At 41.4% G+C, this 25,167-nt stretch overlaps 1 protein-coding gene across 5 annotated transcripts in view; it reads left to right on the top strand.

The window, feature by feature from the left end:
* The window catches only part of BCOR (BCL6 corepressor), a 30,151-nt gene extending 9,326 nt beyond the window's left edge, over positions 1 to 20,825 (top strand). For 2 of the 5 annotated variants that reach the window (XM_072137821.1, XM_072137822.1), the window contains exons 3-15: positions 1,587 to 1,662; positions 2,279 to 4,999; positions 5,313 to 5,366; positions 7,011 to 7,179; positions 9,678 to 9,947; positions 10,118 to 10,405; positions 10,612 to 10,931; positions 11,906 to 12,136; positions 15,984 to 16,150; positions 16,390 to 16,535; positions 17,946 to 18,023; positions 18,503 to 18,659; positions 19,591 to 20,825. In XM_072137821.1, coding sequence (XP_071993922.1) covers positions 1,587 to 1,662; positions 2,279 to 4,999; positions 5,313 to 5,366; positions 7,011 to 7,179; positions 9,678 to 9,947; positions 10,118 to 10,405; positions 10,612 to 10,931; positions 11,906 to 12,136; positions 15,984 to 16,150; positions 16,390 to 16,535; positions 17,946 to 18,023; positions 18,503 to 18,659; positions 19,591 to 19,879 — 4,966 coding nt within the window. In that variant the 3' untranslated portion in view covers positions 19,880 to 20,825. Of the gene's footprint in view, positions 1 to 1,302; positions 1,390 to 1,586; positions 1,663 to 2,278; positions 5,000 to 5,312; positions 5,367 to 7,010; positions 7,180 to 9,677; positions 9,948 to 10,117; positions 10,406 to 10,611; positions 10,932 to 11,905; positions 12,137 to 15,983; positions 16,151 to 16,389; positions 16,536 to 17,945; positions 18,024 to 18,502; positions 18,660 to 19,590 lie in introns of those variants that run through there. The other 3 variants (XM_072137819.1, XM_072137820.1, XM_072137823.1) reach the window with 3 other exon arrangements.
* The last annotated feature ends 4,342 nt before the right edge of the window (positions 20,826 to 25,167 follow it).

The following is a 25,167-nucleotide window of genomic DNA, read 5'->3' as shown; positions in this document are numbered from 1 at the left end:
CGACCGATCCTTGCAGCCCCCACAAGTAGTGATAGACACCGGGAAAAACACCGATCCCTGCAGCCCCCACAAGTAGTGATAGACGCCGGGGAAGCGACCGATCCATGCAGCCCCCACAAGTAGTGATAGACACCGGGGAAGCGACCGATCCCTGCAGCCCCCACAAGTAGTGATAGTCACCGCGGAAGCGACCGATCCTTGCAGCCCCCACAAGTAGTGATAGACACCGGGAAAAACACCGATCCCTGCAGCCCCCACAAGTAGTGATAGACGCCGGGGAAGCGACCGATCCATGCAGCCCCCACAAGTAGTGATAGACAACGGGGAAGCGACCGATCCCTGCAGCCCCCACAAGTAGTGATAGACAACGGGGAAGCGACCGATCCCTGCGGCCCCGGTGTCATCAACACCATCTAGTAATAGACAATGCACGGTCCATAATAACCAGTGTAATCCAAGATCCCCAGTATTAGACTATGAGGAAGCGACCGATTACTACAACACGATCTGCTGATATTAAGTAATCCAATCTCCTAGGCTCGATGTTAAAAGTAGGGTCCACTGCTAAATAAAAAGCAGAAAGTGTAATCCAGGATCCCTGCAGCCCACACGTTAAGGGCAAATCCTCTAATCTGTCATTCCCAATGTCCAGAGCAGAGTAGAGTCTCCTACGACAAATTCCGGAATCTCTCCAATAAGAGGACGTATCGGACAATACGTAAACAAATCTTCAAGCCTCGAATAATAGACATGACCGATCCCTCCAGACCAGATGTCAAGGCCACGATCTACTAAAAGCAAAATCTACTTATAGCCAATAATTAATCGATCCCTACAATCCCAATGTCATGTGTACGATCTACATATAGCCAATACATTATCCACCGATCCCTGTTGCTGTCCCGATGTACAGGGCACTAATAGCCTACTCTCCGAGGTTAAACACACGAAGAACACGATCTAACTGATCTCCCGATGTGTACTGCACGATCCAACATAATTGCCAACAAATACTTTTCCAGAACTCCCAGTCCTGATGTAACCTTCACGATTTGATCGCAGTGAGATTCTAGCGATCCTTCCAGCCCCCGATGTATAGAGTACACAGTATGGCACGATCTTATGGCTAATAAGTAATGTACCCTGGTGTTAGGGCTATAGTGCGGTGACAATGCAGGGGCTGCTTTATTAATTTATGATGGGTGATGTCCGCCCCGGGCCCCAGGCAGAGCATCCATCACAGCGGAGACAGCTCCTCCATATAATCCCGTGTCCCCCAGCGCTAGCACTAATCACACAGTCCTGCTGCCTGGCAACAGCGACATCTACAGGCAGAATGTGCTACTACACCATTCACAGAGATCGAGAGAACACGCTAAACAGCCAGTGGTGAGGAATAGTGGAAATCTTCTAATACATAACCCCGATCCTTAGCATAAAGAGTCTCAAAAGACACATACAATAAATAATACAGTATAATAGTGAGTTCCACAAAATTGTATACATACATCCCCAATGATCAGATATTATAATACATGAATATGTAAATTGCTTCTAACACTTTAATTTTCTTAATCTATTCTCAGGAAAATTCTTATTAATGATGGTGACATTCAGAAAGCCAGACTTGAGCTGAGAGAGGATCATCTGGGTCACACTTTGGTAAGATTTGTTCAGCCAGGTTTACACTTGATGTATATTTGGATATTTATCTTCTGTTTAAGCATATTTTTTTTCCCCTGAACACTTATACTGTCCAATCACCAAGAATGTTTAGGACTTTAGGGACACACCCAGTTAGTAATTTCTTATTTTTTTTTTAATAAGAAAAAAAAGTCCCAGAATTGTTATAGAATGGGGAATTCAAGTATTTACTTTGATGGACATGTCAGGAAATGGCTGCATCCTCCTGTACAGCTATAATTATCAAGTAAATATAGCATTGAAGGTACTCTGTCCATCTCAGTGTAGAAATGACAGGGAGGCTGTATAATAATCAGTGTTTTATTATCTTCCATATATTTGAGACTCATTAGTGGAAAAGCCATGATGCTGTAGGTCACCGTTCTCTGTACATTAGTTACTTCACGAACGAAGAACAGTAACAATGTATTCACAATCACAACAAATTCAGTTGAAACTATTAGTATGTTTTAGCACTTTGAGGGTTTCCTGTGACATACTTTGTTGCATGAGATCAGTTTCAGTACTGTATATTCAAAATTTTCCCCTTTATTCATAATTTTAAAGACTTTTCACATTTCTTTTGGTCTGACAGGTGGATGCAGCAGCAGTGCATCGAATGGACAGCCTAACTGCTCTTGGCATGGACCGAGCTGGTCTAATGCAGGAAGGGTTAAGAGTCCCTGGCGGTATGGTCTACTCTAGTCTATGTGGCCTTGGCACAGAGAAAGTTCGAGAACCAACCAGTTCAATACCAGGACTTGGATATGCACCTGACCGAAATCCGGAACTTCAGTTCAAGCCAAATGCTGCTGAAACAATGGAGACTGCCCAGATGACTGGAAAACAGCCCAATGGTTTTAATTCTTTATTCAAAACCCCTCCAGGACTGCAAAAGACACCTGTCCCTACAAGTGAAGCTCTGGTTTTGGAAAGAACAGTAAATGACAAACAGAGTCCACTTGGTGTTAATGGTGCTAATTATTTGAGGATTCCTTGGATGCACTCCTATATGGACAGTGCCTCAACCGCCATGTATCCATTCATTGATTCCACAAATAAGTATTCTTTGAACATGTACAAGGCTTTCCTACCTCAGCAGTCTACTTACACTTTGCCGCAGCATTTGACCTACTCACCCGTTTGCCCAAATGGTGAACGCTTTGTATATCTTCCACCTTCACCTTATGTAACATCCCATATTCCATCACCCCTGGCACCACCTATGAGGATCCCAGCACCATCGGCAGCTCCTGCCATACCCACTACTGTTCATTGCTTAGAAAAGAGCTTACCATGGAAAATGGGGATTAATCCAGGGTCTGTTGATCCCCACGCATATTCTCACCTGCAAGCGAGTAAGCAGCCGAGGGTCCCATGTACAAAGTCTATGGCAAGCGGTATGTCACCCGAAGCCTCTCTGTTGCTGGCACCTTCTCAAAGACCATCTCCTCGACTTCACCTCCCAACTCAGCCGGTTGGAGACAGCTATTCTGATTATCAGTCATTTGTAAAAATCTCAACACCACCTACATCAGTTGTTCACACTAAACCACACACTAGTATAAACAGTGACCTTACCCCTTTAAGGCCATGTAGCACCAAAACTAGCAAAATCATTGATGGGGAAAATATACACATGCAAGCACCTTCAAAAAGGTATGCAAAAGACAGGAAGGACGACAAGTCTCCCAGCTTGTTAGATAAGCAAACGCCTCACAAAGAAGGGACTGAAAAACCACTTGATTTGTCGTCAAAACTTAGCGATGCTGAAATGTCGGCCATGTTGCTTTCAGGTCGAACTGGAAATGCCATAGGCATGTGCACCAGAGACATTCAGAAAGAAGCCATATCTCCTTCTGCTGGTGTCAGTGCTATCTATAGACCTGAAATCATCAGCACTGCTCCTTCCTCATGGGTAGTACCTGGCATGAGCAGCAGCGAAGACATGAATGGTATCATCATGCCACTTAAAAACAAAGCTTTGGAGAGGGTTATGCCACAGCAGAGGAGTTCTTCATGCCCCCGCATGGGAAGCTCTGAAGTAGTCATTACAAGCAGTACTGGATGCATCTCAAGTGCAGGGCGGCCGGCATCTGCTTCACCTGCCCCAAATGCAAATGGGGAAATTAAAGCTGAAGACAGCAGTAAGTCTTCTATGCAACAGATTCCACCGACCAGCTCACTTAATAAGAGCAGTAAAGTAGCAAAGCCTTCCATAATGGAATCATCCATAAAAGTTAGCGAGAGCGGGTTGCCCCCTGCACCTATGTTCTTGCCTCAGAGTGAACCCTTCTGCTCCACACCTTTGGCTTATCCAAGCAGTTTTATTCCATATCAAGTGTCTGAGAGCCTTGCGTTGTCTCATTTACATTTACACGGAAAAGCTCCCGTGTATCCTCATCCAGTTTTATTGCCCAATGGAAGCCTCTTTCCTGCTCCAATGGCACCAAAACCTGGGATTTCTTACAGTTTACCAACCAACAGAGATTACATGGCCTATCAAGAGACACTGGGAATGGTGCATCCAATCCTGCTACCGCCTTCTGCAATGGAAATAAGCAAAGATGACAAGGCTGAGCGAAGGTCTAGGTCACATGAAAGGCCAAGGTATGAGGAACCTGTTGGGAGGAGACTATTGGATATATCTGATTCCACGCCTAAGCTCAATTTGGAAACTGCTTCAGATAAGAGCTTAAAGCCCCAGCAGTCATCGATAGTAACCAACAAGCATCCATCCAAGGTAGACATGCTATCTTCCAATGGAGAAAGGGAACCCAAATGTGAATCTAACTTTGCCATTAATGGTTTTGTACCAGAAAAGCACGTTATGAATGATCTGCAGAAACCAGAGCAGGGAATTCCAAGCAGAGACTTTATTATATCCAGAGATGAGACTCCAAGGAAGAATGATTTTCATGATACGTTTCATGTTCCCAAACAGTCTCAGAATTCACCCATTTACCAATGCAGAGAGGAAAAAGTATCTGGAAACCAAACCATGGAAGTCCCTGGCCCCGAGATGGGGGCTCAATTTATGATCCCTACTCAAAACCAAGATGGCGCAGCTGGGTTTTATGGCCAAATGCAGGAGAAATCGCAGGCCTTTGTCATGGCCAATGGACACTCTGACTCGGAAACTGCTGAAGCGGCAATGAGGGACGGTTCTGATGAACTTGTGAAAGCCAAATCTTCTTCAAAGCTAACTAAAAGGATAGCAAACTCTGCTGGCTATGTGGGCGACCGGTTTAAGTGCATGACTACCGAGTTATATGCTGATTCGAGCCAACTAAGTCGGGAGCAGAGGGCTTTACAGGTGAGTGTCTCAAATATGTCTCTGTTTTTATAGTAATTTAAGCAGTGGACATACATGAAATAGATAACCACATAGCATGGTGCATGCACAACCCCCAACCCTGATAACTTCTTATGTGCTCTGTATATTGTACCGTTTGTAATAATGTTCTTATAGTCAAATGAATAGTAAGGTCAAAGCAAAATTGTATATAAATATAGTGTTATGCTATGTTATTGTGGCCAATGTGAGCCAATAGTGTTACTATGTTCATGTCGTAATGTATTGGATAATTCTCCAGATAATGTATTAAGTGCCCATTTTAATTACTTAGATGGAAGGCATACAAGAGGACAGTATTTTAAGTCCACCCGCTGCTTACTGTGAGGTTAGTCCTTAAAGTTTTTATTATTAGACTCTACTGCATTATTTTCTTCTTTTTCCAAGTATGTCACAGGCCATGGTTTTGTGTCTGCCATCCCGCTGTAAATGTACGTTTGCTGATTTGATGTTTTACCTTGCATGTAGCCAAGCATTCGAAATGTGTTCCTTATTTTTTTTCCCCTGTTTTACTGAAATTTCCACATCCTTAACCTTTTGAACAATATGCGTTTGCTCATTATTAGAATGAAGAACGACAGACGCATTTGTTTAATTCACCGTTCTGTGGTACGATCGATGTGGCTTGTGTATTTAGGCATGCTTCCGCATTTTAAGGAGCCGCTCTGTTAAGTAGTGTCTTGTGCAAAACAAGTCAGCGTGTCACGAAGGTTTACGCAGTCCACATTTACGGAGGCCTTCCGCAGAAGTGACGCCAAAGGCTTCTTGAGCTTGCGGGGCGTGTTAATAGCGCTCTGATAAACTTGCCATGCTCCACTGTAATGGAGATTTACCGTACCATACCCACTTCCTCAACCAATGCAATGTATATGCCATTGTATGTAGGAATATATGGAGTAAGGTGACATTCCCCCAGGGGATAAAATTACACTTTATAATATAACGTATGACACGTGCATATTTTTCCTTTTTTAAATTTAAAAAAAATTATTGTATTAACCAAGTTGCTAACGGAGGGAAACAAAAAACGCACACATATGAATGTATCGGATTACGTAGATGAAATAGAGCTTGAATGTGCATTGATAATGGAAAAGCCATAATCCACATATACACATTCTCCATTTTTAGACCTGCACGTTCCTCCATTTGTACCCCTGGGGCCTCCTGACCTTGGGGTTAGTCTCTGTGATAGCGAGATAAATGGGTTATTTCCAGAGGAACATTGTCATAGTGCCACAATCCGGATAAAATATATCCAACAAAGTCTGACCGAAATCCCTTCTAATGAGTAATGGAGAACATCTGCACATGTTGGAACTGGTTTCTCGGACAATAATGTCTGCGATGGCTTGCGTTTTCTGCTTCCTCGCTCCTTTGTGCCTGTGAACAGTTAAAGTTGAGCCCCTCCTTTTTTGCGGAGCGGCTGGCAGCGTGAAGTGAGAAGGGCAGAAGTGTGCTTTTCATGAATAATTTCCAGAGAATGACCGGGCAGAGCATTAGAACTGACTGCAGTATTAATTCTCCAATGTCAGGAGTCACATCACAAATTCATAACCACAGACCTTTCTTTTTTTTCTTTTTTTTTATCTTTAAAGGAGATTCTACCTTAGACCCAATTCATTAATAAAGTGTTTTGTATAATAGAAGATAATCTTTCATATGTGATTGAGATGTTTGATATAGGATGGAGATTTCATGTATGTACATGTCTATTTCTGGAAAAGATTGGTGACTGCCGTTATGACCTCTATCCTATAACTAGCATGGTTTGTCACCCAGCTTTCCCAGATTCCTGTTAATGGTACAAAGCATGCCGAACCAGTATCCATGAAGATCAGTCTTTATTTTAACCCTTCACCGTTTTGTTTTTGTAAAACCATGAAAGTGACCGTACCATAATTCTTGCTGTTCATTTGTGGTATTCTTTTCGTTCTTAAACAAGTATGCATGTATCCACCTTTCTTTTTAGCGTGCCATGATGCGCTTCTCGGAACTTGAAATGAAGGAACGGGAAGACCCCACACCTACCAAAGACTCGGAGACTTGCAAACTTGTCATGTCCGACGTAAAGCTTTCCATTGAAAATTTTAAATCGGCAACCTCAGTCATGGGGGACTCTATCATCAACCAAAGTGAAGGTAAGAAAATCTGAGTGGACGTGGGCAGTAAAATGACTCCTAGGTCCTATACTGTAAAGGGACCTATTGAGGTATTAGCCGCTAGTCTGAAGTACAGCGCATGTTTCATTGGCTTCGACATTTTCCAGGCACTGGAACAATAAAGATACTACAGCAAAAGGATTAGGTGATATTGAGAGTATGGGCATCATGCCAGCAGCCAGACGTCAGTGTCTTGTGGTTTTTCTTTAAGACCTTTAGTAGTGTTCACCAAAGCCTCATATAATCCACTCTGGTTAGCTTTGTCCTGCTGTTTGTGAGCTTACAGTAAACGCTGGAAGGTGGTTTATAGATGGATCTCCAGCGTTTATGGCGGTATAATGTGGATTTGGAATATAAATCTATCCTGTGAAGAGACAATGCTTGGCTCGAGTCCGCAGTTACCCTTAGTGATCAGCTCATGGGCCGCAGCTTGATACACGCCATTATAATGCTTTACATTGTGAGAGCTGTAACAGTGGCATATTTTCCAGAAGACCACAAAAACCCTACAGAAAATAAGAACTAGATCCAGATGTTATTACTTGTGCTGGCAGACCGCCTGAGATCGCAGGAGGGTGTGTGGCCCCATCATGACCACAGTGAGCGATAATGATACCGAAGAAATAAATGTGGTCAGAGGGTGGTAGCCCGTGTGCTAGCCTGTAGCACATTACCAAGTAGAACAATCCAAGAATTTCACTGAGCGTAGTGGTTCAGAACCGTGACCCAAAATACATGAATACTATCTAGATAGATTGTGTGTGTGTATATTGCAGGTTCAGTCTATGAGGGAGACTTGAGCGACAATTAACACAAATGCGTACAATAACCAGGCATTGTAGACACATATATATTCACTCACATTGGCAAGAAAAGTCTCTCTATAACAACTATTATGTCCATAAACCTAGATTTAAATCCAATCACAATACTCATTGAGGCACCATTTCTGCTGCACATCCCATTAATGACGCAGTAGGGGTCAGGGTTGCTGTACAATGCCTAGTTAAAGGGGTATGGGAACTCTTATCTGTGTTAATTGCTGCTGGAGTCTGTATAGCAGGGTTCGGTACATCCCCTCTGCGTTCCCTGCTCAGAAGTCAGCGTGTTATGTTGCTGAAATCATCGCAACCTGTGCTGGTGGCTACAGCGAGACGAGAATATTTTCTGTTCCATTACAGCCTCACAGCTCCGCGGTGCGAAACATCTGTTTCCAAGTAGTTTCCTTTTTACTGGCTCTTTAACCCTTTTCTCACACGGTCTACAATTTTCTTCTAAGTGTAAGAAAGATTACAGCTTAATTATGATCTAAATATTAATGATGATTAATATTTTATAGAGATCTATTAGTTCTGCTGTGCAGTTTACGTAATGTACAAAAGACAGAAAACTAGAATGAAGACCCTGCCCGTGATGCCTCACAATCTTACTAAGGGGGTTAGGTGGAAAGACTAGGAACAAAGTTACCTGCTGGAGATTTCTAGTGGAGATCTCTTTTGAGTAGTTTCCGCAGCAGATATTTAGTAGGTTATTTGTGTAGTGTTGTGGTCTTTCTTTCTGCTATCACTGCTGTGAATCTTGTTGCAGATTATTCTAATTACATTGCGTTATTATTGTACCTCTGTCCTAATAATGGCACAAGTCCTCCAGCTGACCAATCCGAAGGGAGGGGGAATCAAAATATATTCTGCTAGTTGTCCTTAAGTGGTTTCACATTCTTTCATCCGGTTTGGGAATTGGGGGCACTGGTATGATTGGCAATGAAGCTGTCCTGGTTGTCCCGGAGACTAGTAAATGTTGCCATGGTGATTCATCTCTCTGCCAGGGATGCATGTGCTGCGTGAGTCATATGATTGTTCTCAGATCAAATGATCGAATGATCTAAGCTACTGGCTTGCAGGCATCACATCTGCGCGAGTCACATGAACGCCGGCTACGTGATGATAATATAGCAACAGGCAAATATAAAATCCGGAGATGCCAGGGAATGACGTAGACTCGTAGAGGAGCTTATGATCTCACTTCTGCATTCTTCACGGGGTTACTGAATGCAGTATGTGGGCTCTCTGTGCCTCTTATTTGGACTGACTTGGTCAAAGTATTTCTAAAGTTTTGCAGATATTGTTAGAGCTGAGGTGGAATTTATTTTACATTCTATACTTTTGGTATTTCATGCATTACTGCAAGTGGAAAATATCATTCGACGAGCTCAATGTAATGTTGGTGTAAATCCTTCTACTTCTAGTTGTTCACATTTTAATCTCTGGTGATGGACGCAATCCTTTCTTTTGATTCTTTGAATTGTAAAGCATTTGTGTCCCCGCAATATCCCTTCAATAGCTGTTGGTCAACAGCTATTCCCTCAACTTTCCCAGGCACATGCAGCCCACGGGGAAAGGGAGTAAATCTCCCCCAGACACGGAATGTTGTCTTTTGAATATAGAACTGAAGGAAATCCTTGTTTCTATGTCTTCCAGGTGCTCTTAAGACCACTACTGAAAATGTGACAGACTCAACACACCATATAGTAAAATCAGCCTCTAGTGAAGATGGTTATACAGAGAATCTAATTTCCTGTGATCCAGCCGTTCCACCCCCAGAGCTGACAGCAGATGTAAACCTGCAAGGACAGTGTGTGGGCTTGAAGCGGAAACAACCTTCTGAGCCATTGTCTAATGATCTTGACCAACTCTCAACCTGTGAAGAAGCAGCACAGGAAGATGCAAGGGTGAAAAGACGAAAGACTGGTGAGTAAATTCCTTGGGTCTATGGTATACCACTTCCACATCCTCTTCCCATGATCTTGAGCTGGAATGATGGAGGCTTTTGTATCGAACATGTCCATCTATGCATTATAGCCATTTAAAATAGGAAACTAATGAATGTTTTCCTTTGTTTTGTTTTTTTGTTTTTCTAGATGACTGGTCAGAAAGGGATTTTCCAGAACTTTCTAAAAAGTCCATTGAAGAACCCCACTGCAATGAAGTCACAAACCTTAAAGTGTGTATTGAACTCACGGGGCTGCACCCCAAAAAACAAAGGCACCTGCAGCACCTAAGGGAGCTGGGCCAACTTGGTAGAAAGGAGGCTCCCGAAAGCCGGGATATCACAGAAGGCGAAAACAAGCACAGAAGCCTAGAGGAGAAGCCATTCAAAGCTAAACCCGAAATCAAAAGCACCAGTGACTTGGAGGATTTTAATGGAGGTACGGTTATGTCTATTGGGACTGCAGTCTAATCTGATATATATTTATTTATGCCTTAGATGGGAGATAATTGCTGTTTAATTATTAATGTGATGGGAATTGCAGGGTTAAGAAAGCTTATTCCGTAAGAATCCATATTCATCTCCGCGCTCCAGCTGTGCTGCGCTTAACATCTTGAATTCTCTCCCTTCTTTTCCCATCTTCAGACATCCCTGTGTCTGCGCATACGAAAGGCTTTCCACTCGGCTGCCCAAGCAGCAAACGGCAGAGTCAGACAAACCCTACCCCAGCCCCTAGGTTAGCAGTCAAGCAGCAAAAGATTAGAGAAGGCCGCAAGGCTTACGTGCCATGTACAGATGAAGAGGGGAGTCTCCAAGTCGCGTCATTGCCTGAGGATTACACAGAGTACGAGAAGCCCCCTGGAAAACGGCAATTCAAGACAAAGCACATGACTCCACATGAGAGAAAGAGGAAAAGACTGCTTGTCGGCGATGACGGCCTGGATAATGGAAGCGCAGACGAAAAGGTGCTCATGCTTCTTTGTTCTTGTATGTGCCAGCATTAGGTTAGGTGTGTAGTGTGTGACCTAAATAGCAACCATTAGGCTTGTGTTGCACTGCTGCTTTACATTCTGGGGCTAAGAGTAGGCGTCTTAAAGGAACCAATCATATTGTGTGAATTAAGTTGCAATTCTCAATCATAAACATATAAGCACTTCAGTTCTTATTTAAGAGGTCTTCCTACACATCCAGACACTGGAGTGCATGCTGGGAAATATGCATTATATTTTTATTTTCTCTCTTTAATTGCTTGAAATGGCACGCCTGGAGAATTATTCGTGAGAGAGGTCCGCAGCATATTATTTTTGCGACAGGCAGCATTTCACAACTGAAAGGATTAATAGCGGGCTCTGTGCTAACTACATTGCAGTGCAGCTGAAAGGTCACCCACTTATAGATTTCTAATATTTCCTGCTTCTCCATAGACATCTAGGAGTCATTCATTTTGTTGCATTATATTAGGTCTACTGGGCTTGTGCATTCATTTTCTTTCCCCGCTTATTACGTGCCTTTGTATTTGTGATGGTTTATTGTACATGGTGTTTATATACGGACAGGGCCTTGGGCGAGAATAAGATTCTGCAGGTAACATCATCATCAGCGTGTGTGTGTATTAGCATTACTAGAGTGATGTAACTATTGCAATTAATAAGTCATATACTATGTGTAATATACAGATCCCACTCTCTCGTTTCTTAAGTGTGTGGCCTCTTGACTTCCTACAACTGCTCAGCAATAAATTTCATGGTCTCTGCCTCTCTATAATGGTGTGTGATCGCCATGATAAGTAGATAATTCTCCTCTCCCATCTAAAATGTAGTGCACCAGTTAATGACAAAAGCCTGTGTCGCCAAGGAATAGATGTAACATAATACTGAGGACTCTAAGGTTCACCACACCGGAGCTTCCGCTAATGTCCGTTTTAACTTTTGTTTTACAGGTTATCATAAAGGGGTTCAGGAAACAGATTGAGTTTTCACCGGAGAACTCCCCAATGAAAGTGCCAGATCAGATGTCTTTATTGCACCCTCCATCCCAGATGTCGCCACTGCTGAACCATATTCAAGACATTACACCCAGTCGCCCGATGCCCCCCGAAGCGCGTCGTCTGATTGTTAATAAAAACGCTGGGGAAACCCTCTTACAAAGAGCAGCACGGCTGGGATATGAAGTAAGTGCTAGATGTTATAGATCTTGTACACCTTTATGTCTCCCATCCCTCTCAGGCACCATATCTATCACCCAGTGTTACAATATCGGTATGTAGGATATTTTTCTCCTTTCATGTATGTAATATTCCCTTATTCAGCATACTGTGGATGTTGGTCATGGTTGCTTTCATGCATTGCTTTCTTTGAAGCAAATAGATTAACATTTTGTACAATAAGGAATAGTACAAAGAAGTTTAAACCCCCCCTAATCCAATCCTTCTGTCACACATTTCTTGATAACCCTACACACCTCAGAGAGCTTAGTATGGGCAACTCATGCCAACGTTACCCAGTCTTTCAAAATCTGAACAACTTGTGATGATTTCTTAGACTCTGTTCACATTTCCATTCGTGCCTTCTGTCATATTTGATGGGAAGCACAGCACAGTCATTGAGGCCTGGCAGGCGCTGCTGGGGTCCAACATTTAAAAAAAATAAGCACTTGTGGGTTTTTTTTTTTGTCTATTTTTATTAAGATTTTCTGGTGGCTTGTTTCATCCGTTAGAAAATAAAACAATTACTGCATTTTGGTCTAATCTGAAAGTTTGGAAGGAGTTAATCTGCAATCCTTCTACTCTTCTCCTTTTTTTCCTGGGGAAGGGTCAGGGGCAGAACCTAGCTGGTAGAGGCAGTAGAAGACAATCAGTAACTTAGTGGGCAGACGTGGTGGCCGCCATCTGTGCCATGTACATAACCCTTGTTTTCTGATTATTTTAGCCCCATTTTGCGAAATATAACCAGAAATATCTGACGGTTTTCTGAAGTCTCTTACATTTTGTTGTTGTAACAGATTCTGCACTTTCCCATCCTGAAACCTAATTGTGAAACCCTGTAGTGGTTTCCATTTTCAGAGAAATGTGTCACTTATCTACATTGTCTTCATTACCAAGAATACTCTAAAGGTGCTTTCCAGACAGCACTGACACTGTCGCCATTCAGCTTTATTCACGTTCTCTTGTTTGCAGGGTAGAAGAAGGTAAAACTAGGTTCACGTACTTGGCCTGATATTATCTTGCTGTTTGATAGCATTTACTGCCTAGCTGTACATGTTTCTATAGAGAAGCTCCTGATGCCTTAAGAGCACAATATTAATAGGACAGTAGTGCTATAAATGTTGCAAAATATCTGCATCGCCCTTATGTATTTATCATCCGACTTTTAACCAGATTCATATGAATACTAGAGATGAGCGGACCTCAACTTTAGAATTGGCATTTCTCCGTTTGGCATCTCCTCCTTACCCAGACATGTTGCTTGATGGGCTGCAAAGTAGCCACTCAGGCAGCTTTACGCCTCTAGCAACTAGGCATGGCTGTGATTGGCCAGATGTTTCCACCAGGTGTCCACCTGGCCAATCACAACCATGCCTAGTTGCTAAAGCTGCCTCTTGGCTGCTCTGTAGCCCCTAAAGCAACATGTCCGGTTTAGGAGGAGCTGGCGGACGCTGAACCTAAAGTTTGGTTCAGCTCGTCTCTACTAGATATACTGCCCCCTCTGCAAAATCTCATGCCACCATTGTTGTTGGAGCACATCTATAGCATTGACAGACTCTATGTAGAATGTTTATATTTCTCTCTCCATCTACATGTGTTTTATGATGGTCTTGACAGCTTCAGCCACACTGTTTGGGAACCGCCTAAGGGGCGACATTAACTAGCTATGCTCCCATATCTTAGATTAGGGTAAAAAATGCTGAAAATGTCAGCTATTCCCGGTTACTGCCGTTATCTGGTACGCCTGTATTTTCAGCCAGACTGAAACCTTATACAGTAGCTGATGCCAGGTTGTTGGGTTACTGAAGCATGCTTGCTTGGCCTCCTGCGTGTCAGGAAACTGATCTCTGAGCTGGTAGCACGCAGTTGCCTGTACCTGATCCTGACACGTGACACGGAGGTATCTTTCCCACACTTGGATGAGAGTCTCATTAGCTTTGCCGCTTTTCCCTTTAGTCTAATATGTACGGCCCCAACGAAACGAAAAGGCTTCATGCTGTATCCTAGCGACCGTCTCCTCGGGTCAGGCGCGCCCAGAGCACAGATTAGCGTGCTCTCTCCCTGCTTGGCTTGAATCAGAATGAATAAAACCCTCTTGAGCTATTCTTTACCCCTCCCTCTGCCTGCTGACTAATAACAAGCTTGAACGCCAGGCAGTGAATCAACATGCGCGGCGTCTCTGAGCAGTCTCCTTAACCTTTATAGATCGGCAGAGCAGGTTTCCTGGATCCTACGTCTTCTGAGAAATGGCAATATGCTTTACGTGCAGCTCGGATGCTGCTTTGCCTTGCATGCAAATCATGCAGCTGCTGCTATTTTTCCCTTTTCTCGCTTTCTCAGTTGCTGTGAAGAATTCCTTTTTTTTTTTTTTTTTTTAATTGTCTGAAAAGCAATGATCTCTCGCTAGGATTTTGCGTGACATCTATTGCTATAGTGGGGATCACATATTAGAAAAATGAGCGCTGTGTATATAATAATAATAATTCCTGCAGAAGGAGCCATTTCCATAGGGTACTGTACATCCACAAGGGACTTGCTTGAATGGAACATCTTAATAGGACCTGAAAAATAGAGAAAAACACTCAACACAGTGTTTCTATATGTAAAAAGCCTTGTTTTGATATTTAGGTGTTTGCCTAATTATATAGAGTATTCCTTACTAGTGGTTTCTTAATGTATACTATTTGATTAATTTGGCAACTAGGGCTTAATAATGACTACAGCGAAAATGTAGCCCTACCTGCCCTATTCATCTATAGGACATAGTGTAGGTTCAGGCAAAGGTCACACTTCTGCAAGCCTATTCCATCCTACTGCTTCATTATTGCTAGATGGCCACCAATGAAACAAAAACACATTGGGGACATTTTTCTGTGACTTTTTTTCTTTCTTTTCTTTACTTTCCTCTTTGGGAGTTTTAGAGCATTTTATTTTTGCTTGTAAACTAGGGTGTTAAGCAGTTAGCCAGTGTGCGTCTGTTGTCCCCAATGTATCTTTGTAAGATATTTGTTTGCTTTGTTTTGCACTGTCTTCACCCCTATTTTTGAGCAGATTGGGAACTTTTTAGGCACACATCAAAGTACAGCTGACCCATACTTCCATGTTTTAAAATGTGCAAACTCGGATACTGAGATACATGACAATACACAAGAAATAGAATGATACATGTGCCCCATTGACTAGAATAGGCTTCATCGCTCCTATCCATGGGCTATCCATAATTTAACCATCATTACCAGCCTTTGAAGGTAACGGCAGATGTGAATGTCCAGGCAATATGTACAGAGTTGTATTAGCAAACCCGTGTCCCCAAGATCTCAACCCAGGAACATCAGTTTTTATGCTCTGCTGAAAGCTGTAGGTCCTCTTTAATATACAGGCACAGCATAGCCAGGAATCCCTTAACTTTCATTTTTGCCTTTTTACTCATCTTTCAATTATCCGAGGACATTAAGAATTATTGCATTGATTAAACTTGACATGGTGCTGTAACCTTTCATATCGATACAAATTGCTATAATTTGCAGTAATTCAGGTCCTTCCTAGTGCTTATAGCTTTGCATTAATTATGGATATATTAGCATTGTGTGAACTTAAGACAATGTCAACTGAATCTGAAACCGCTTCAGGTAGCAAGCAGGGCCTAGTGGTTACTATGTCGTCTGTACGGTCCTGCAGATCACTTCACTCTTTCTGATATTATGTCTTTTGGATTGAATAGGTTTACGGTATTTTAATGTCTATGTTAAAGGAAGTCTGTGCTTTTGAAGGCCATTTAATCATGGAAACTGTCTCCAATTTTTGTCTCCCGCAGGAAGTGGTTCTTTATTGCCTGGAAAGCAAATCTTGTGATGTTAACCACCGAGACAATGCAGGCTATTGTGCGCTACACGAGGCTTGTGCGAGAGGCTGGCTGACTATTGTTCGACATCTTCTGGAGCACGGGGCAGATGTCAATTGCAGCGCGCAGGATGGTACAAGGTGGGTAGCTGTTTGCAAGAATGCAGAGAGATAATTATTCTTACATTCCTGTATCCTGTTACTATAATGTGGACAGAAATCAAAGAAGACAATGTTTGTGCTGGATGTTACAACACTGTCCCATTTACTCAACAAGACCCCGCCAGCAGCCCTATTTCTGGAAGGAGGCACCTTATTTTATATAAGCAGCCTAGAATTATGATAATAATAAAGTTTATGATGTTTTGTCTCCCCCTTAGGCCCATCCATGATGCAGTGGAGAACGATCACTTAGAAATTGTGCGTTTATTACTTTCCTATGGAGCTGACCCCACATTAGCAACATATTCTGGGAGAACTATTGCCAAAATGACGCATAGCGAGATGATGGAAACCTTTCTGACTGGTAAGTTTCATTACTAGTATTCTTGTTTAATAAGGTATCCAGATTGGAGTCCAATGTATCTGCAATAGTCATATACTTTGTGTAAAGTTGCAGAATGACATAGAATTTTGTGCATGTCTGGGTTTTCTTCATTGTGGCAAAAAATGCTTTTTGCAGGTTGTAATTTCTTACATTGTTTATTCTATTAACTATTTATTTAGCCTTATTGTTTGTTATTTAGAGTGAACGTAGAAACGGCCTTTTCATATCAAGGGTATTTTACCATCATATGACAGCAGGGTACGCTTACTGATGTGATGGCTGTTTCCTTCCCCCCTCCTCCTTCTGTAGGAGGAAAGCTAAATTAGGCAGCGAGCATATGATCTTAGCTGTCACCTAATGAGAAATCCCAGTGACTAGATTGAAACCTGGTTTAACCTGCAGGTTTAATAGCTCCCGTGCTGCCTTATGATGTCTACACCGTCCCTGCTGTCACAATTGCTAATGTTTGAACTGAATGCTTTCAGATACTGGCTTCTTGAAACCTTATTTGATACAGAAAATGCTACAAAACAAATTGAAACCAGATTCATTTTCCGATTATTAGTGGCAGGGAGAACATTGTCTATTATGGTGTATTTGCTCCTATAATTTAAAGCAAGACTTGTAGGTTACAATGCCACCATTATACAGTACACAGTACTCCATGCACTTAAAGAAGAGATTTGGTGTAGAATCTCAAAATTGACATGTCATATACATCCTATACATGACCAAAGACTGCAGGTTAGGCAAGGTTGTAGTTTAGGTGAAGTTCACACTTGTGTACGGCAGGTCCTTGTGTTATTAAGTAGCGGAAATATAGCACAGCAGACTACATACTTTTTTTCTGCTATTGATAACAGACGCTAATGTACATTGAAGTCAATTGGGAATGGAAGGTGAATTAAAGACCTTTCATTTACCTTGCGCTTTCAGTTTCTACTACGCTTTTTTAAAGCAGAGAGTGTAACAGAAAGCCCCAACGCAGGGGCGCCTAATGCTTTTTGACTTATTCAGATGGACCACATGGAATTGTGTGGTGCTGTTTCGGAATGAAAGCTAACCTATTTCTATGACCTTGGTTCGCAAAATATAATAATAATAATAATTGTAGATTTAAAAAAAAAAAAAACATTTCATGAGGCTAGAATCGCTCATGCTAATTCTGGTGCTGCTTTGTGAGCAAAAGTCTGCAGTTTTCAAGGGAAAATGAGACTATGGAAGAAAGGAGACTTTGCCGTCCTCCTCCTGGATCAGCTCTGCTTGGGCTTAAAAAAAACTGCATCAAAACTTCACTTGTATTTCCAGCATACAATTATTGTCATATCATGTGGTATTTGGACCAGCGTTATGTGTATCTAAAGCCTTTTCCCTTCCCCCTTCCTCTAGAGTACCTGACAGATCTACAAGGTCGGAATGGAGAGGACCCTGGGCTCTCTTGGGATTTCTATGGCAGCTCCGTCTGTGGTGAGAATCCATTATTATGTCTTGTTAATTAAAAGACAAAAATGTCCTTACTAGCGGATCAGGAGACCTTAAAAAAGGAAAAGTAACTGATGGAAAGAACTCTGTCTCAGGGAATAGGCGGCACATCAGCTGCCAGGACTTGTTAATATGTCAGTATTTCCTGCAAAAAGTATATCCCAGGAGTGTGAACACATAGCTTATGTACTTGTGCATCACTCACATTAACAGAATAGAAAGGAACACGAATCAATGCAACATAAATATTTTAATACACTAATCTCTGTATGTTTGGAGATGCCCTGACACACAGAACCATAGCTCTATCCAAGTATTCGCTCTAGTTTAAAACGTGACAAGTGACCTGCGGTGCCGGTGTAACCCATCATTTGCACTGCTTGACAATAGCTTTCAGTTTAAAACATGAGGAAAAGAGTATTAAAAGAGGTATTTGATTATTCTTAAACCTTTCATCTCTGCAGATTCAAAGGATGAAAGTGGATTTGACATTTTGGCAAATCCGCCTGGTCCCGATGATAATGACGATGAAGAAGATGGTTGTGTGGACGCGTTTGAGTTTGAATTCTCAGAAAACCCCCTACTACCTTGCTACAATGTGCAGGTGTCTCTCTCACAGGGGTAAGTTGTCCCGAGAATATCTTCTAATCTGTCTGATTTTAATTTTTTTGTTTGTTTGTTTGTTTGTTTTTTTGTTTCTGTATATTCCATTCCTGGTACTTTTTCTACAAATGCAATTGTTGGAATTTAAAGGGAGGACAGACTTCTTTTAATTTTTGATAACGTGCCCAGGAGCCACTAAACTAGATGGTGCTATTGCACCAAGCACCACTTATTCCTCTATCTACTGTGATCCTTCTCAGACATTAGCAGAAACAAGAAGGGCCCCTGAGCATCTTAGAAACCAGAGATCACAATCTAGTCCAACAATGGCCATTTAAATTGCCTACATAACATGTTTTTTGTCAGAGCCCGCAACCTACAGTTTTCTATATTATTAAATGGGTTTTCCCACGAACTTAAGATAGGCCCTATCCACAGTGCAGAGACCCCCACAGATCACGAAAATGAGAAGTCCAATTGGATTCCCAAGTATCTCTGCCGGACCCCTCGTCGCTCCGTCAGACTAATGGAGCAGACGGCCGCGCGTCACCGTTCTGCTCTATTAATCACTGTGGAGGTGACGGAAATTGCTGAGCACTGCGTTCACCGATCTCCGCCAGCTCCATAGAGATTAATGGAGCAGAGCTGTCATGCGCGGCCGTCTGCTCCATTAGTCTGACGGAGCGACGAGGGGTCCTCGTTTACGCGAACTGTGGGGATCTCAGCACGGAGACCCCCACTGATCGGCAAGTTAGGCCCTATCCACTGGATTTTTTTTCCTTTTTATTCCATTTACCCATTGCTTATTTACTTGGCTATCCATTTCTGAGTTTCTAGTTTTAGTGGATAGGGCAAGGCTGTGGGCATGCAGCATGATATATTGATATATATATATTGCTACACGGGAAGTACAGTCATTTTATAGAGTTCTGTTCTTTTTCAATTCTAGGCCCAGGAACTGGTTGCTTCTGACAGATGTTGCTACGGAGCTGAAGATTTCTTCCCAGTCTTTCAGCAGCGAGTATCCTCACCTTGAAATAGTCAGTATTACAGAAGCAGAATTTTTGAAGCAAGTATCACTAAGCCAGCTCTTTTCTTCACCCGAAGATCTTGAACGCTTCAGTCCGGACAGCAAAGAAATGCTTGAGCTTGTGGAATTTTCAAGTGAACTGCAAACTTTACTTGGATCCTCCGTTGAGTGGTTGGATCCGGAAGGAAACACGTCTTATGCCAGTTAAAAAAAAAAAAAAAAAGCCAAGTCCTTTTCCAATTCTGTACAATAATTTCTATTTTGTGAATATGTGATATAGAGAGAACACTATTCTATAAATACTGATGTAAAATTATATATATATACAAAAGAAAATCTATAAATATACATATATATATATATATCTCTCCATATATGGGATTGGTTTTCTTTTCTTCTTTTTTTTTTTTTTTTAGTGTTCTCCCCCTATAGAAAATCGAAATAGATTTCTATTGTTCTGGACAGTTCAGTGCGCACTTGCTTTGGGAGATATAATTTTGTTCCTAATTGACATACTTTATTTTATTATCTATTTTTCTTAATTGAGACATTTTTTTGCAAAGCACTGAAGGCACGAGAAATACTTTATTGTTTGTATTTAAAAAGTCATGTGGACAAAAAGAAGCAGCACTTCATGACCTTTTTATGTTTACAAAAAAAATTTACCTTTGGTAAATATTGTTGGATATGATCCAGATTTTGTAATATAAGTGAAAATTATGCACATATATATAAATATCCATAGAAAGTTGTTTTGAAGTTTTGTAATCTAATTTAAAATATCTTAAATTTTACTTTACGCACTTAAATTGAGTGTGTGCCTAAGCGCGTGTGTATGTGTACACACACAGTCATTTATATATGTGTGAGCACACGCCTATGAACTTGTATAAATCTATACATACATTAAGACGTTTTATGCTCTAATTTAAAGATAAAGACTTTGAGCTATTTTTTTTGCTTGTAAATAATTAAAGCTGTAAAATAAAAGTGTTGCAGTTCAGATAAATTGTATATAAACTCAACTTTTCCTGAGATGTGTGTGCAATGTTTTCAAATCTGTGTTTAAACTTTGTAAGTAAACCACCTGCCTTTGTATTTATATTTTACAAGATTTTTTCTTAAAAAGGCAATAAAACTGTTCAGTAAATACATATTGTGAACTTGTATTTCAAACTTTCTTTTTAGGCAGTTGACCCTAAATGATGATATCAGGTGTGCTTGCCAAATTTGACCAAAGCAAGGGCCACATTGTGAGCATATTGGTGTACAGTGGCAGTACAGTCGGATTGCAACCGCGACCAGTTCAGTTTACAAGAACAGGTAGATGAAAATTTTATAGGTTCTGCGGACCCCTCTGATGCAGCACACAGCTGGGTACAGGACAATGTCAGTGCTCCTGTCAGAGGAGCCTGCAGCTCTAAATGTTTAAAAGAAGTTCCCAGTGCCGTGCTGGTAGCAAGAAGCAGCGTGGGGAAGCTTGAAGTGGAGCCAGGACAGAGAGAGTGAGAGAGAAAGGGGGGTAGGGGTATGCAGTAACCCGGAAGATCCAGAGGCTGCTTTGTGCCTTCCTCATCGATAACTGTAAGTGGACTGTGTCTAAAAGTTGTCTATACGGTTCACATACGTATATACCTGTGCATATACAGTATGTGTGTGTATATGTGACATATACACACATATGCATAAAAGGTATAAACATACATATACATGCATAACACAGATATGTAATATATAATATGTCCATGTTTTGCAGATGTGTGTGTTTGTGTTATATGTGTGTATGTATATATATTATATATACAGGCGGTCCCCTACTTAAGGACACCCAACTTACCGATGACCCCTCTGCCCACTGTAACCTCTGGTAAACCTCTCTGGATGCTTTATTATAGTCCCAGGCAGCAATGGTCAGCTGTAAAGTGTCTGTAATGAAGCTCCCTGTTTCAATTACAGAAAAAAAATTTGAAACTCCATTTGTCACTGAGGAAAAAAAAATACAATGATAAAATATACAGTTTCAACTTACATACAAATTCAACCTATGGAACCTGTCTTGTATGTATCCCGGGGACTGCCGGTATGTATGTGTATATATATTTAGCTCAAAAGATTGGCATAAATATAGGGCGGGGTATTGTAAAAAAGGGGCACTTGGCAAAAAAGAAGGGCGGACACTCAGCAACAAAAAGGGGGCACTTGATTTAAATAGTGGACTGTTCACATAACAATCTCCCTTGGGACATCCAGGAGTTCCTTGTTAAAAGGAAGAGGTATTATTATTATATTGATTATGAAAGGGGAGCCCCATAAGGAATTTTGCTCTGGGGTCCAGAGGGCTCGTCACGCCACTGTTGGTGTAGCTATATTTTGAGGGAAATTTTACAAAAGTTTAAGAAAACGCTGTTTAAAAAAGTAAAGCGTGGCTGCATGAGGAATAAGGCCTCATGCACATGGAAATCTGCTTTAGTTGTGAGCTAGACACAGATGCAACAGTTAACTCACGGTCCCATTGCTGACCCGCCAATGAAAGAAAGACTGCAAGCAGGGGATAATGTTCCCCCGCTTGTGACCTGCAAAATGAACACAAAGATGTGCATGAGGCTTAACACTGTAGCCATAATGACCAGCATTTTGCAGAATCCTTTCTCTATTCCGACTCGATCAGTATAGACCTGCTGCCATGTCCTAGAGATCCCCATTTCTCCTGGTGGGTAATCTCACAGCAAGCAAGATGGAATTCAGCAGAGATTACATAGTGAACACAAAGAATAACAATATATCATTCATTCCTTAAGAAATAAAATATTCCATTCATTACATTTCCACAGAAAACTGTCAACATGGAAACAAATCCACCAGTGACTACAGTTTGTGCTGCAGATTCAGTGTTGAATTGCAAAAAAAGCTGCAACGACCATTTCTGCTGAATTTGCATTTAATTAAAGTGAATTTTATAAAAATAACTTTTCCCATTTAAACCCATAGCAGTGAAATAAGCAAGTAGTATCATAAGAGCCTTACCTGTGCTAAAAGTCTCATAGAAACAGAGCGTTGTCCAATCAGGGACAGCAGTGTTCCATTTATAAGTGGTACTGTAGGGGATCTCCATTACTGTGATCACTGGGGGTAGGATACACCCTTTTAATTGTCACCTGCATGGAACAAGGTCAGGAGTAGAGACCTGTTGAAAGGGGTCTGTAAAAGAAATCCTCAACGTCTAACCCCTTAGATACCGTTATCAATATCTGATACATTCCACACTACACTCCAAGCCCAAATGGAGAGGGTAACTTGTCGAGCCCTTTCAATACAGAGTGGGTGTCTGCTGTATTATACAGAAGGCATCCACAGTTCGGTACTGGCAAAAATTGCAGCTGTTAAACTTGAGAGCATTCTCTGCCACATTTGTCCACATTTATCAAAACTAGAGTCTGTGCTTTGTGCAGTTTGCGGAGTGTGCAGAATGCGCCAGATTTATCAAAACTGGTGCACAGTCTTTATTAATGTGACGCCCCTGCACTGCTCTGGAGGTGGGCACTATAATGTTTCTGTTTATGCTGTGGAATTGTGGCACAGACTGTGACTAAGCAGTAACACGTCCCTTTAGGTGCACATTTTTTCTATCTTGTCAGACACTGCAGCGATACAAAACTGGCGCAGACACTTTATAAATACATGTGCAAGCAATTTGCACGTTCTTTTCATTGATAAGTCAGGTTGAAAACTGACTCAAACACTTTAATAATTGTGGGCCACTCACTATCCCCACATGAATGCCACAAAATGCTTGATCTACTTAACAAAAAATACTGTCATAGATGTAACTAAATACAAAACAATTTTTTTGGTAGCCAAATAAACAAATATCGGCTAGGTTCTCCCCCAAAGAGTCTTAAATGGTTCTGCACAGCAAAGTAGAAAAAGTTATGTGTGATACAGCAATATTTTCCAAAGGTTTTGGGGGGGCATTTATCATAGCATCCATGTGCACAGTGCAAAAGCCCTGCCCACCTGCTGCGGATGAGGGGGGGGGGGTTACATAATGAAGTATCAACTGCGGCGGATACCCTGCCGGGGAATTGGGGATACGGCCAGCAAGCATTTACGGAATAATGTAAGCATTGATAAATTCCCCTCTTCACTTTTCGAAGCTATTCAAACATTACAAAGCATTATACATAGGTATATTTATGGTTTCACTGATTCACAGAAGAAAGGCCGTGTCATTTAAACTTCATAGTGAAAGCAGTAAGGAAATGGAGCCAAGTACTTTATTTTTTATCGTTAACTTCACCACCTTTTTTCTATATTACATTTTTGTTGTTGATGCAATATCTCTGTGTATACTCACTGTATACACTCTATGATGCCTTCAGTCAACAATACATATCTGCAGTTATTTGCCATTTCCAATCTTAATTATGTAGCTGTGATAGATGCCTTAAATACTGACAAATGGTGGCTGAACCATTACAAGCAACAGAATGTTCTGGAACCATTTTCCTATATATTATATCTGTTTAGTTCTACTATGTAGCCCTGACCAGAAGAATACAGTACCTTCTGGGGCATACATTACAAACATATGTTTTATTATCCATTTTAAATCCAGCCCAGCCTGTAGGCAGCATATAGAGCAGGAGGAGCTAAGATTAATTTAGAATTTTCTACAACCACATAAGTACTGCACTTGTAATAAAATGACAAAATATACAGATACATTTTTGTAGAAAAGTATATGTCACTTTTCTAAGATCTTCCTGCTCTATAACATGCTGCTGACATTCATATAATTGTCAAAATATATTACACAAGGGGTAAAGAGGGCTTTATATAAAATACCCATGAGTGGGTGTTTGGTATGATAAACTAGGCAATATTTTAGGGATCAGAAGACTGTTGAAGTTTCTAGTTTTTAATGCCTCCATGTGAGTTCACTGCAAAAGGGGCCTACTGAACCTTGTAGCTAGCCCTGCCAATAAAGGTCCCAGGGAAGGGACTCCAACACATTGAGCAATACTGTTTGTGTACAATGCAGTTGTCCTGAGGGGATGTAGGGGCTCTTTTCACATGTAACAAAGGCTCTTGGAGTCCAATCCCTGGGGAAGTGTTCAGTCTGTGAAGTGCGGGTACCATATGCTGGTATGGCAGACTATCAGTGGAAAACATTGTTGAACTTGGTGAAGCAGGATGGTAGTCTCATCTAACTGTGCATATAGCAAACAAGATCAGATAGGCCAGCAAATGAGAAAAAAATTACGAGCTTAAACCTTATATAATATGATATATTGTTTCCAGAGCAAATATATGATCCAGCTTGAGTTTTTGAATTGCAGTGAAGGACTATAAAGCTCAGCTCTAGTTGCTGGGCAGGTTATCTGGTAGGGCTCATGGGCGCAGCTGCATTTGCAAGTTGCTGTTATGAGACTTCCATAAATAATTAAATCTTGGAACATTTTATGGAACCATGCATTTGTTGCAGAGGCTAAACGT

This window comes from Engystomops pustulosus, chromosome 2 (assembly GCF_040894005.1).
Source record: "Engystomops pustulosus chromosome 2, aEngPut4.maternal, whole genome shotgun sequence".
Lineage (NCBI taxonomy): Eukaryota > Metazoa > Chordata > Amphibia > Anura > Leptodactylidae > Engystomops > Engystomops pustulosus.
The sequence above is the reverse complement of the archived record's forward strand: the minus strand, read 5'-3'. Positions and strand labels throughout refer to the sequence as shown.